Raw genomic sequence first — 14,202 nt, forward strand, 5'->3', positions numbered from 1 at the left:
TACGCGAGGTTCGTGGAATTTTCGTTCATTTGTTCGAAAAAGTTTGTTTGTACGCGCGTGCATACGTTCTTCTAAATGGAAATTGTCACGTTCGAAGCAATTTCCATTGGATAGAAAATAGATTTTCGTCGATGTTTCTCTCGTCATGCTGAAAGCGTCTTTCGCAATGCCACGCATCTATGGCGCGCTCTAGCTCTCGCTCGGTGATTTTCGGTTTCTATCTTCGATAGTTTTCGGAACGTTGTTCTCTCGTCATCTTTTTTCATCCTTCAGGCCGATACAGAACAGTCGCTGGAAGCCATATTGGGTGAATGGCGGTTGCGGTATCGATACCGCGCTATTTTTGCAGACAAAGTTTTTCAAAGCGATCGGTCTAAACGTTGCTTTCCCAACGAAAACCTCTTTCGTCGATTAATCGTTACGATCGACGACGCTGCAAAGCTGTCCACTGCAATCTCGCACAGCGTCCCTCGTTCCACTTAGAACACTCAACGACCCGAGATGCTCGTGCACGCATATAAATTAGTTAGAAACATTTACCAAATATCCAGCTGACAAATTGTAAAGTACGAATTAAATAAAAAAAAACAAATTAAGACATGCTCTGTATACGGACAATACCATTTGTTCGATACTCGGAGAAGGAAATTAGTTTAACGACTCGTACAACTCAAACAGCAGCTACTCCTGAATGCGACTATCTTACTCGCCAAGCTAAACGTACGTTGCACGAACAAACGCGCGCTGTCGTTTCTCCAAGACTGCGCAATGTTGAAGTATAAATTTTCTTTTTTTATATTTTAATTTGTGCTTTAAAATTTGTCCAGTAAAGTAGTCCACATTTGGTAAATTTTTCTAACTTTGTTGCATGGCATAACACGCGAATGGCTACCCCCAGATGGATACCATCTTCGAGTTTGTCTACTTTATTTCTTTGAGTTCTCAAGTTGAGAGATCGATGGTGAAACGTAAGCTGCACGAACACCGCACGCGTTTTCTCTTTTTTTATTTTTTATTTTAATTTTTCCTTTACAATTTGTCCAGTATGACATTTGGTAAATTTTTCAAATTGAACATCGCACGCGTGTACATTTTTTTATCGAGTCTGCTTATCGCGAGAAGACGAACAATTGCAGGAAACTTGCCCTACGAAATTTTCACGTCTCGTACGAATCGATCGCCAACTAACGATGCGTCTGATGCTTCACGCGGTATATAACAGTGCGAGGAAAAAAAAGGATTTTACAAGCACGAGTTTTAACTACGTTTCTTTCGTACTCGAGTTAATTTCAGTTAATTCTATCGATAAATTGTTAGACACCCGCGTGGGACTCGATACATTGAATTCTCAGCAATTCGAATATTCAAAATCGCTCGGCCACACGAGAAACGTGAATTTAGCCGATGGTGGCCTGCGCTTCCTAAATAAGGCATGTTCACGGTTGTGCGCGTACGAGGGCGCGCACCGAGCGATTTCTCACAAAGGCTCGGGTGTGGATGTGTGAATTCGCAAGGTTAAGCGTGCTTCGAGCCTCGTATCGTCCATCTGAACGAGAAAAATGGCAAGAAGAGAATCGTTCCCACAGGTTGAGTCAGACGGATGCGACTGCGATTCGTGTCCCTAGTTGCGCTTCGCTATTACGAACCTAATTAATCATCGATCTCGACGTGGAATAATCGCTAGACCGCGGTTTTTATGCATTTGCGAGAAATTCGAAGACGCGACGAAAGCGTCAAATTACAAGTAACGCAAGAAAATATATCGCACAAATGTTCAAAGTAACGCAATGTAAAAAATGTAGCGAGACAAAAAGTCTTTTCGATCATATTGATAAGAGAAATAAAGCACGTTGTTAACACACGATCTCTTTAGGTGTGAGGTGTATGGTTAGGACAAATACTTAGGTAGTCCGATTATCAATACTTCTTTTTTTAGAAAAATTTTAACATCGTATATTGATATTATCAAAAATTTTTATTTATTACAGTATATAGTAGGTAATTTTTTTTTTGTATTAAATTATAGGCAGCAATTTAGAACACGGAATAACCTCTTCTCGGAATAATTATTTCTTTATTTAGTTTACATTCGAGGCACCGTCTACACTTCAGGCTAAACTTTTAGAAACTAATAAAAACAGAAGAAAAGAACATCGACGTCCATTCGTAGCAAACAAATGGTCGCCTTGTGATTCTTCCAATTTATATTACGGTCCATGTACAAAGATAATTTATTTGCGTACTGAACGCACGCACTTCTTTCTTATAACAATCCAAGGCAAACGATAAAGCAATAGAACAATTGATCGTTTCGAACCAGATATTTTTATCTTTGTACAGAGATACCAACAGATCGAACATCCTTTCAACTACTCAGCTGATGCGCTTCCAGTTAACGATATTTCCAGCTTTTGAAAAAGGAAAGAAAGGCTCACAGCTTATTATTAAGATTATTAAGATTAAGAATATTATTTAAGATTATGGTAATTCCTATTAATTGTACCGCAATTCCTATTAATTGTGCAATGGTTTGTAACTTAGAAATCGACTAAAGTAAATAGCACAGAATATTCCCAGCTATTGAAAATACGCCGGTAAAAATTGCTAAGATAAGGTGTATCTATGTATATCCACGGAGCATGTCAGCCCTGAACGTGTATTCGCAACAGCTGCGAGTATCGTTAGCTCAAAAGCGTACCGTCGTACCTGCTACCTGAAAATATCGATTCGTTGGTATTTCTGTAGGAAAACAAAGATACCCCATTTCAAATAATTAATCGTCGTTTTATTATTTATAAAAAAAAAATTTTTTTTCTATTACCCGAAGCATTATAAACGCGCGAGTGATATGACTATGACTAGAGTACTCAGGTACAACGTACCGAGAGTATCCGGGTACCCGACGTCGACAGGTCGGGTAGTAACAGCTCTAATCTCAACTATCTGGCGTAGCCGAGTATCTGATACATAAGTAACAGCTGTAAGTACTAAGACCTTTGTTGGCGATTATACGAAATTCTAGCTCAGCATTGATCGTGTCGAATGTTCAGAGATTCCAGAATTTCGCAATTTACGATGCATCCAGACAATCGATAACAACGTCGCATAATCGTCAAATTAACCTAAAAGAATGCAAATCTGAAAAGAATTACTTTTACCCTTCTAGAATGTTAAAATTACCCTATTCCATCTATAAAAAGAAAAAAACACAAATAGTTACATGAATTTGTATTATTATATTTTAAACTAACCTAATCTGACCTAACCTAACCTAACTTAACTTAACCAACGAGGTATCACGTGCAAGAAGGATGAAACACGATAGTTTCCTAGAACCTGAAGACGATACGTATCAACGTATCTCGCCTGAAAAATCTTCGCACGCATATGAAATCGATCGGCCAGAGAGAATCGCGAAATGTACAGTTAGTTTTTCCGAAGCGTATTACGGGCCATCGATTGTTCGACGAGCAAAAGCACGATTTTAGATAACGCGGAGCGATTTAATGATCGACCCAATTTCACTACGAATAACAATGCAGCATGTGAGAGGTTTCCTGTGTTCTCCTCGTGTCGCAATAATCAATAGGAACAGCCCGGCTGCATCAAGGTTAATTGTCCGTCTATTAGTCACTGTTATCCGTAAAAAAAGAGCCTGCTATTCTATTAGCTTATTCAATTTTATCGCCACTCAGATAATTCTGCTGGTTATCAAGCAACTATCTATAAGAAATAAAAATGTTTTACTAAGAGAATTTCGACATTTTTGTATCTTACTATCGGGCTATCTGTAATTTTATAATTCCCCGATATTGCGTATATCGCATTTATCGTATTGAATAAATAATGCATACGTCGTGCAAATGTTATTAGCTGGAAAATGTATGAAATTGGAAATATTGAATTTCTACTGCATATAATTGTACTTCTCTCTCTTATTTTCCTCTTGGATATTTTATATTTTTATATTTTTCTTCGTACCGTCTACTCTTATTCTTCCAATTTTTCTAACGTTTCAGCATTTTTCCTTTTAATATTCCTTCATCCGTATCGTAGATCATTAATCGAACAATTTACAATATTTATTTTGATATTATTTGATACAATTAAGATTGTAATTTTCTTCGCGCAATTTTTACGCTTTCGTTACTTTCTTTGATATTCCTTGATGCACCTATTGAGAATTACTAATTGAAGGATTTATAACGTGGAGGATGTGAAACGGAAATTAAGAGTACGAAGAACTTGAAATTTTGAAACAACACCGAAAGCTAATTATTATCGTTGCTTGGCACCGTGCATATTACACGTCGTTAAAGTGTTTATACATATGTATTGTATGTATAACGCATGTATAATGTATAAACTTGGAAAACATACGGACAACGTTGATCTGTTAAATGCTTAATTACATAATCCGCTACGACTGCCACGAAATAACGGAGAAAATCGATGCATAACATTCCACGGGCAGAAATTTTCAATGATGCAACTTTTACTAATTAGATTATGCGATGAAAATCGCACGAAACCGGTGAACCAACGAACGAAATAAATCGCTTCCTCGAAAATTTCTGTTGTCCGAGTTTTAATAAATTAATAGGAAAACACGTGTAACGACTTATATAGAAAAACGTTCCTTCGCGTTATGCTACTTTACGTTCTTTCGTTATCGTAAAATTAAATTGGTTCCTGATATCGTATAATGTTTCGCGAGACACGCAACGTTATTCAAAACCGATGAACAACTTTAGCGATTATGAAATTTCCACTCGATCAGAAGTTTCGCTGGAAAATTCCATACGCCGCGTGTATACTCATCCCCGATCACCAAACCGATCCGCATCGTTTATTTCATCGCGAGAATACCAGACGCAGTTAATTAAAAAGACTATCATAAAAGATTTCGCCGAGAAAGAAGAATAATGTTTTAAATTTACATATTAAGAGATGGAAATTCTTTAGCCTTCTATTATTTATCGTTGAGGTTATCGCGGTATATTCACTCACACACACACACACACACACACACACACACACACACACACACACACACACACACACACACACACACACACACACACACACACACACACATGCGTGTTAATAACAAATTAGTAGTATCGATAAATAGACATAATCGTACGAAATTTCGTTTAAAAATACTCGACGACTGTAGTGCCACCGAGTTTGATAATATCGGTTACGATTTACGATATACGATCATAAACGGTTCTGATTGCACTAAGAAATAATCGTAAATCAAAATGCTTGTTCATTTGAAAGAATTAAAAATATGTTACTTCATTTTCAGTTACTAAATATAGTAATAATATATATATATATATTATATACATGATTTTTAAACCATATATATATATAAAGTATTTTACTAAATGGTTTAAAAATCATGTAATGTTACATTGTGCTATAGAGCAATAAAAATAAAGTTTAGATCTAATCTCCCTCGATAAACTCTTAAGAAGACCTAATATTTCGCTAAACAATAAAAATGATTCGAAAATGTTGTATTACATTAAAATGTAAGTATGAAATGATAATTTAAAGATGATTAAGGAGAAAGAAGTTCTTAATTTACAGTATCTTCTATGTAGCCCGTTAATTAATGATGTCGGTAATAACAAAATGGCGTATAATTTTATGACGAAACAAACTATGTACTTAGATCAGTTTAATATCTCCGCATCAGTGAGCAACGTTCGCGAAAGGCGTTAATTTAAAGTGTCGATAAGTATCGCGTGAAAGATACCAGAAGCAAAGAGCCGCTGATCCATTATTTATACGCCACTGCATTTCCACGCTGATATACGGACGCTTTGCTGAATTATAACCACGAAACCTTCACCTATGCTTGTGTAACATAATCGCGACAACACAACCGGCGTGACGCGTCAACAATTTCTTCGCTATAAGGGCTACGTGTCATTGTACCGATCCGAATTGTAGTAAACACCGTGCTCTTTCCATGAATTCGAATAATATTACATTAGAATTTCACATTTCCAATTACGAATTAATATTTCACACGTATACGTATGTATAATTATAGTATATGTGTGTATAATTTTATAAGAACTTATATAGTAGAATATAATACATAAGGTGACGAATAAAGGAAATAGGTATTGACGAAGTTATGTTAGACAAAGATGTAAATATCAATTTCAGTTATTCACATGGTATACAAATACTATCGCAATTCTTTCGTATTATACGAATCATGCAAGGTTCCACTATATTTCCACTGATAATATAAATAGAAAGAAATCTGTCAGTTAGGAAACGAGTATCTTTTTATTTCCGAAAAAATTTGTCGAAAATAATCTATTAAATATATCTATACATATTTACAACGCGTCGTATCTATTCATTCTACCGGTATTGTATATGTATATAACCTTTTTGGCTTTATACACTGGATAATGGATGGGACACTGCATAAATCGCATACCATATATTCTAACGAACACAATAAATCACGAAAGTATTCAAACACTTACCACAGAATGTTTTTATCAATAAATATATCAAATATGTATCGTATATAAAAGAGGTTAATCCGCAAATGCTATATAATATTAAGAGAATATCTCGAGAAAGTTTTGAAGAAAGATTGCCAAAAAGAAAGAACTAGATTTCGTTAAAAATTTAATTAACGATATGCATGCAATTATTTTATGAAAAAGGAATGGCTACAAAATATGAACTACAACGTGATATTAATTAATAATACCGTATGAATATTTTTGTCTCAACGAGATGTTACCATTGTGTGAATCTCGTTTCATTATAAGTTACCAAAGAGTTTAATTAAAATATGTTTCTGTAAATTTAATATTGCGAGTCCCTGTTCATAACACACAATTACATATAATTTGAATATCTTTAATCATATAAAAAATATTTCTCTCTTTATTTCCACGTTCCAATTGTCTACATGCTTTTGTCTCTCACTGTACATAATATGTTTCTGGGAGTGTTGAAATACTTTCGTCAACCATTGTAAATACAATAAACTTGAAAGAAAATACCTGTCATCCAATAGACGCGTAAGATCAGTCATCTCGCGCTCGAACTTAAATTTTGACACCTCGCACAGAAGGGCGTCACGTTCTCCGATGACTTCTGAAAGTTCACGTTGCAGCCTCTCGATCTCTGCATATTGCCGGCTGATCAGTTGATTCTTCTCCTCGAGGATGCTCTCGACGTCGGGGTCCAGAAGACCGGCCGGGTCACCGACACTTCCCAATACCGCGCTCATACCGTTTGTTTACTTTCACTGAGCCGCACCACACACGTTTTCGTCCCGTACTCGTTCGGCACTGGTACTCCGCCAACGTTTTCCACCGATTAGATAAAAAAAATCAACGACGATCACGAATGGCACGCGCGTCCACTATCAGCACGCGCCACGCGAACGAACGCCCCCGTCCCCATAACCAATACGAATATCACGCAGGATAGACGCTCTGCCCGTGAAAAAATCAACAAAGAATCATCCACGGCGCGGTACACCGTTTCAGCGCGTACTCGCCATCTTACATCTATTGCCACCTCTCGGCCGAATGCCAGTCCTGATTCACGATCGTTCCCGTGTTCCAATTCCGCCGGATCGTTTGTCCAGGGATACTTTCCACATGCGCATGCGCGCACCGCTGGAATGGTCTCGTTCCATTCCTAGCAAGGACCAACGAGAATTTGTAGCACCTGACATCTGGTAGCGGAACCGAGAATTTGAAAATTTAAATTGACTTCAATAGAATTATTGTTGATATTTTTACTTATTTTTAAGAATGATTTTTAGATTTAAGGAAAAGGGTATTGTTATTTGTATTTTCTCGTGTTCTGAATGGTTTAACATCGAAGAGATTTGATGGTATTTTGAAGAGAATTATTTTTATATATATTGAAGAATGAGTTTGTTGTAATTCGTAGAGGTAACGCTTAGGGCTTCGAAGACACACTGACCGATTCTAGAAATTGAAAGTTAAGGAAAGTGGTTGTTGAACTGCGAACGTTTATGCAAATTATATTTTCATGAATAAAGAAATATAAGCTAAACAAAAGTTTCTTTCACTTATTATATAATTCTGCACATTTTTACGCTTAAATGTCGTAGAAATACATAAATATTCTATTAATTATCTTACTAATTATTTTTCAAATTTTCTTTCTACCGTAAATATCTATTTGTCAGAAATAAACAGGTGGAAGAGTAATTTATCCAATAAAGAAGTTCTATTGGGTAGAAACGATAAACATGGTTGATATGTTTACCGTTTCAGAGGCTTACATGCCTTAGATTGGTAAAGCAATGTACCATTTCAAACTGAAACTGTTTGTTACTAACTGTTTGTTAATAAACAGAATACTTAAATTCAAATTGTATGATTTTTATTTCATTTTCTTTTAATAATAACAATTTGTCGATTATCTATCATTTATAATAACTATTTGATAAACATTTTTAGAGCGTTGTTTCTTTAAGAAAATGTTACTGTCTAAAAACTTTAATATTAGCAAAAGCGTCAATTAGAAAGAATTTTCGGTTACGTTTTTATGTAGATTTACATATCTTCTCTTGTACGATAAGACACACTATTTACATCTTCGTAATATTACGAACTCATATAACGATGTGTCAAATTCAATATTAAAATGATTATAAAATTCTGTTTTATAGATTTAAACACAATTATCGAGGATTTTCTAGAACATTGATGTTTTTTTACATTTTTTAAATCACCAAATGTAAAGACTTAAGAATTTTGTAAAAAAATTTTGTACAACTGTAAATACAATCTCGCTTTGACAGCAATGTATAAGACTCATTGCTGCTACAGTTTGAATAGATGTAAAACTCGGAGGATTTCTTGGAATTATTTGCATAAATGAATATAAAACTAATGAATTCTTTGTGTAAATCAGCAACTCTTACAATGTAACGTATCATTTAAATAATTTTAAAAAATATGAATATGTGAAAAATTCATAATGATAATATTCAAATGTATATGATACCGTATAATATGCGAATTTATTAATCCTCAAATATAAATTTTGTAAATTTCAACTAACAACTGTTCTATTTAATAGAAATACAAGTAAAACTATATATATTATAGTACATTTCGTACTATTTTACATTTATGAAATAAAATTTATTAAAAGTATAGAAATTTTACTAGATTTAGAAGATTAATTTTTACATTTTAGGCATTCAATGTATTTTGAAGCTATGGAATTCTTTCTAAATGTAATAACTAGAAATGTATGAGATTTATACTGTAAATTTTGAAAAATTGACCCAAACAAATTCCAGGTCGAATATAATATAAACGTAATTAATTAGTCTAATTTATGATCCCATTATCTCTAATATTTAAAGATGATAGCTTTTAAGAACTAGAACTACAGCATCAAGAATATAAAATTGGCTATACCACCGGAGCAAAAGCACGCGTTCTCCACATTGCAAAAATAGGTTATCTTTCTACGCTGCGTTTCACTTCGTACTTTCGTCCTGCCAGACGAGTAGTTTTCTCATCGCTGATGTATCGTACGATAAAAACGAAAGATACGGTTGTTACATACAAATTAAGATCATTTTTCCGTTGTTCATTGTCGCGTGGGTGAAAGAACAAATAATCAAGGTCGACGTACTGTATTGTGATAGCCAGAGATCGACAGGCGAAGAAGAAGAGAGACACGCTCTCTTGTCCTTTTAAATAACTATAATCTTTAAATGCGACACGTGAACGGTGATAAGAAGATAACAGATTTTTCGGTGTACAACCGAGGAAAAGTAACGAACAAGGCGAAAAAGGATGACAGTGTATTCGGGACAGATTCGAATTGATGCGTGTAACGTGAAACAGATTTTCTCGGGTGTGATGTTTAGGTTATCTCGTCGGATCGAGATTGGAACACGATGAGATACCATGGATATTCGCCGTGACGAACTTTTCGTTTTCACGTTCGAACTAACGTTTCATGCGCATTTTTTAATGAATTTCATAAGGCAATATTAATTGTGTGCCCACTACGATGAAAGCAGCGTGCATGACTTGAAGGTTAAGTCTTTCCAACGAAAGCGTTCTTGAACCATTGTTACGATGATTATTGTTGCTCAAATTCCTGCTTAAATACTTTTGTAAACGGAACACAAGGTCCTCCGTTTAACTTCTGTTGTGTCGATAAATAAAAAAAAATTATTTTTGCGGCACGAAGTACAGTTCGAAATTCAAATTTTATGATTTAATATAAAAGAAAAGATAATAACAAAAGGGAAGGATACTTACGATTTAAATAATAGAGTGAAGCTATTAAGTGTAAATTTGTCGAACTAATGGAAATAAATGAGATATAATACATGATATTCGAACTCCGATGATCAAGACGTTACCGCATTGTTTCATCGCTATAATTTGTACATGAAAGAAGAAGCTTGTTAAACGATAATTTATAAATTTAAGATTACTTTATTTATTATAATACGTCGACGCGTATGAAAGAGAAATATATATATATGTATATTTCCGTTAAATAAGCGATCGAAGAATCGTAGATTTTATTCTTTAAAAGAGTAATAGTGCTATTAATACAATGTGCAACTGTGTAATGTTTGTTTAATAATATTTTACGATGATCGTTTATATTTATTTGAAAATAATTGTACAAACATTAAAACGTTTTTTGAGGTGAAAATTCATGCTTTCTTCTATAACTTTAATTATCAATACTTTTTATTTTTCTGACAATCAGCATGAGTTTATTTTATAAACATTCTGTTAATAAAATCACCATCATATTCTAGAATTAAAGCATTCATGTATTCTCTAACTAATATGATGCTCTCATAGACCTTAGAATCTTATTATGTTTACATTTAAGGCAACGTCCTTTACGCTTAATAAGAAATCATGACAAGTAGAAAAAAAAGCTTTAAATTGTGATGTGGTATATTTTAAATACAGTATTTGTGCCATTTCTCTCATGCACAAGACATTGGCTACAATTAATGATTCATGAGCATCCTTATGAAAATTATAGAAACTTAGGACCACTTTAGAAAAGAAACCAAAAATTGTCCCTTAGTTTGAAAGTTTGGATATCACATACTTGAAAAACCTGCTTCAATCATGACAGAAATTAACATCCAAGATTTACAGGACCTTCTTGTACACTTCTCGAAAAATACCTATAGAGCCAAGGATGCAGACAACAAGGTAACTTTTCTTATTTATAAATTAACAAACTTATGAATTAATCTTTCTGCTTTATGATATCACACAATAATTTTTTTTTTGTTTCTAGAGTCAAGCAATCATGCAAAGATGTCTGCTGCTCACTGATTTAGATTATACTCATTCTATCATAAACAATAATGGAGGTGATCTCAGTGCACACTATCCCAGCCATCTTATCATTTTAGAATATGAGAAGTGTAGGAATCCAAATTTGTGTGATACGCCGCCACCACTGCCACGCACATCAGAAACTATATACGAAAATATGTATGATCCTAATAAATTGAAGGAATTGATAAAAAGTGCTAGATTCGCCAGGTGTCGTTCAAGATTTCCACTGCCGGTAATATTGTATAAAGGTAGACATGTATGCAGATCGGCTACTTTGTCTGGTGGACCAGAAATTTATGGTAGATCTGGGCTAGATTATTTATTTGCTGGTAGTGAAGGAACAGTTTCTATTGAACAGCAAGTAGATGAACCTCGCGCGAGTGACTCTGTACTTAGTGACTGGCAATTGTTTGATAAAGTTAGGCACCAAGACATCAAGCTTTTGAAAACTCTTAACGTAGGAATTATTATTGATTTTATGGTCGAGAAGAAGAAAGTCAAGTTTGGAATGAAGTAAGTAATCAATTTTTACGGCAATATTTGTTGCATGCATTAATTGTGAAAATAATGTCTTTCAGATAATACCTTCTCCCATTCTTTGATTTAACATTGTTTGCAATATTAGTAAAATAAAATTAATTGCTTGAAATAGCATAAAATAAATCATAGAATAATATTCTTAATCTTAATTGTAAATTAGTTTTTTGTTATTAATAGCTAGCTTGTATATTAAAATATTTTTAAATATTGTTTGAATATAGTACAATAGATTTTCATTAATGCTCTTGTGATCAAAGAATTGCTTGGACACAAAGAGATTTAGAAATAAAAAACAAGCAGAGTTATGTAGGAATGCAGTCTTTCAGTTTTTCAGAGTCAACAAAGTTTCATAGTAGTTAATAACACGATCAGTATTTTTTATCTTACGAATCCACTTTTAGAGAAACTTAAACAGAGCTCTTTTGTTCCGTACCCAGCGTGACATCCTCAGAGAAAGTAGACAAAGAGAAGAGGTACTCTGACTTCACCCTAATTTCACTGCCATATCCTGGATGTGAATTCTTCAGGGAGTTTAGAGAAAATGACTACTTGGCCCAAGGCTTGGTATTTGATTGGTCTCAGACCCATGTAGACGCGCAGATTGGTGTGCCAGCAGATTCAATTTCTACTCAGTTACAAATCCATTGGGATCAATATCAAGTCTGGGATCTAGTAAAATTAACTCAAAATTATTTAAAACTGATATTAAGATATTTGAGCGACAGTAGCAGTGGAATATTAATTCATTGTATCTCAGGTGTGCATTTTTCCTAACAAATAACGATTTTTTAATTTAATTAATAACGAATAATTACGTAACATAATCAGAATTAAACTCTGTTTATAGGATGGGATCGCACACCTTTATTTACTTCATTATTGAGGATCAGTTTGTGGGCTGATGGTGTAATTCACACATCACTGAACGCGCATCAGATTCTTTACTATACCATAGCATACGATTGGATGCTGTTTGGCCATGATTTAGAGGATCGACTAAGCAAAGGAGAGGAAATATTCTTCTTTTGCTTTTATTTTTTAAAGCACATTCATGAGGAAGAGTTTAGTATTCATCTGCGTCATGGCAGATCTAGGCACTTGGTTTTACGCAACGACAGTGACTCACAGTCAGACAATGCTATGTTCGATAACGAATCGGTAGTGACATTGAGTTCAGTTAGTTCCAACTTAAGTCTGAATAGTTGGTGTAGTTCTGTTAGTCAAAATAGCAGAGATAGCCAAGATAACAATCCACCAGCTGTGTTTCATTGTTCTTCCGGAGAAAGTCAAGACGACTATCCTACTAATGGGTACATACACTTTCTTTCTTATCGTATTTAGTATACATTTCTCTCCAATTAATTTAATTGCTCATTTTATAGGAGCGTGGTACCATGGTCAATTCATACTTCTCCAAATAAAGAAGGAATTGCTCATGGATCACGGTCACCTTTGCCACCTAATCGGACTTCTCCCGTCGCAGTTCCCGTACCTGGACGTCTTCGACAACGAAACGAATCCTCTTCGTCTGGTGGTTCATGGCAGATGATATCCGGAACCGGAAGTTTACGTGGTTCTACAACTGCTAATGCTCCGATTATAGACGCAATGGCATGTAGTTCACTTACGAAACACTTCGGTGAAAATTATACCGTACATACGTCCCAAGAATCAAGCACGACAATTATCGAGGATGAAGTATTTGCGTCGTTGGCACAGTAAGTACCATAAAGATTTTTAATTACCATAAAGTGTTTTTTATTCAATAAAACGAATTACGATTTCTACGTTTAACGTTTCTATTCTAGATCCCGCAAAGAAAAGTTACAGTGTTTAAGAAGAATATTTTACAACGCTTATAGTCAAACTGTTGGGTTCCGAATGAAGGATAATTCCGAATCTGTTGGCTTTGGTCAGCTACTAGGAAACTTTGCTGAGAAAGTTGGAATTCTTTCCGTTCAACGCACATCCTTGTGACTATAACATCATTAACTTCTCATACCCTCTCTTCCCATCAGCGCAATTATAAGTTTACTGTTATCAATTGTTTGACACAATTTAGAATTTTATAAGAACGCTATACAATGAAAATAAAACAATTGTACATTGTCGTTTATGCGAATAATGCGTTGTTATACAAAAAAGAAAGAATAGCGTGTAATCGCGTGACATGAATAAAAACTTGATATTTTTGTATATATATATAATATTTATATGTATATATATGTATATATCTATATATGTATATATATATATGTAAATGCGTGCGAGTGTCTACTAG

At 34.4% G+C, this 14,202-nt stretch overlaps 2 protein-coding genes across 6 annotated transcripts in view; one reads left to right on the top strand and one right to left on the bottom strand.

Moving 5' to 3' along the window:
- LOC126873776 (IQ motif and SEC7 domain-containing protein 2-like) overlaps positions 1–7,603 on the bottom strand; it is a 144,348-nt gene extending 136,745 nt beyond the window's left edge. For all 5 annotated transcript variants that reach the window (XR_007692535.1, XR_007692534.1, XM_050634989.1 and 2 more), the window contains exon 1: positions 7,053–7,603. Coding sequence is in view for 3 of the 5 variants with exons in the window: in XM_050634989.1 (XP_050490946.1) it covers positions 7,053–7,282 (230 nt within the window). In the remaining 2 variants the exon portion in view is untranslated. The remainder of the gene's footprint in view (positions 1–7,052) is intronic.
- A 1,844-nt stretch (positions 7,604–9,447) lies between these two features.
- LOC126873779 (myotubularin-related protein 14) lies at positions 9,448–14,117 on the top strand. Its single transcript, XM_050634999.1, has 6 exons — positions 9,448–11,249; positions 11,338–11,894; positions 12,359–12,678; positions 12,769–13,231; positions 13,304–13,639; positions 13,730–14,117. The coding sequence occupies exons 1-6, from the start codon at positions 11,163–11,165 to the stop codon at positions 13,896–13,898; spliced, it is 1,932 nt and encodes a 643-aa protein (XP_050490956.1). The 5' UTR covers positions 9,448–11,162; the 3' UTR covers positions 13,899–14,117.
- Positions 14,118–14,202: the final 85 nt, after the last annotated feature.

This window comes from Bombus huntii, chromosome 15 (assembly GCF_024542735.1).
Source record: "Bombus huntii isolate Logan2020A chromosome 15, iyBomHunt1.1, whole genome shotgun sequence".
NCBI lineage: Eukaryota > Metazoa > Arthropoda > Insecta > Hymenoptera > Apidae > Bombus > Bombus huntii.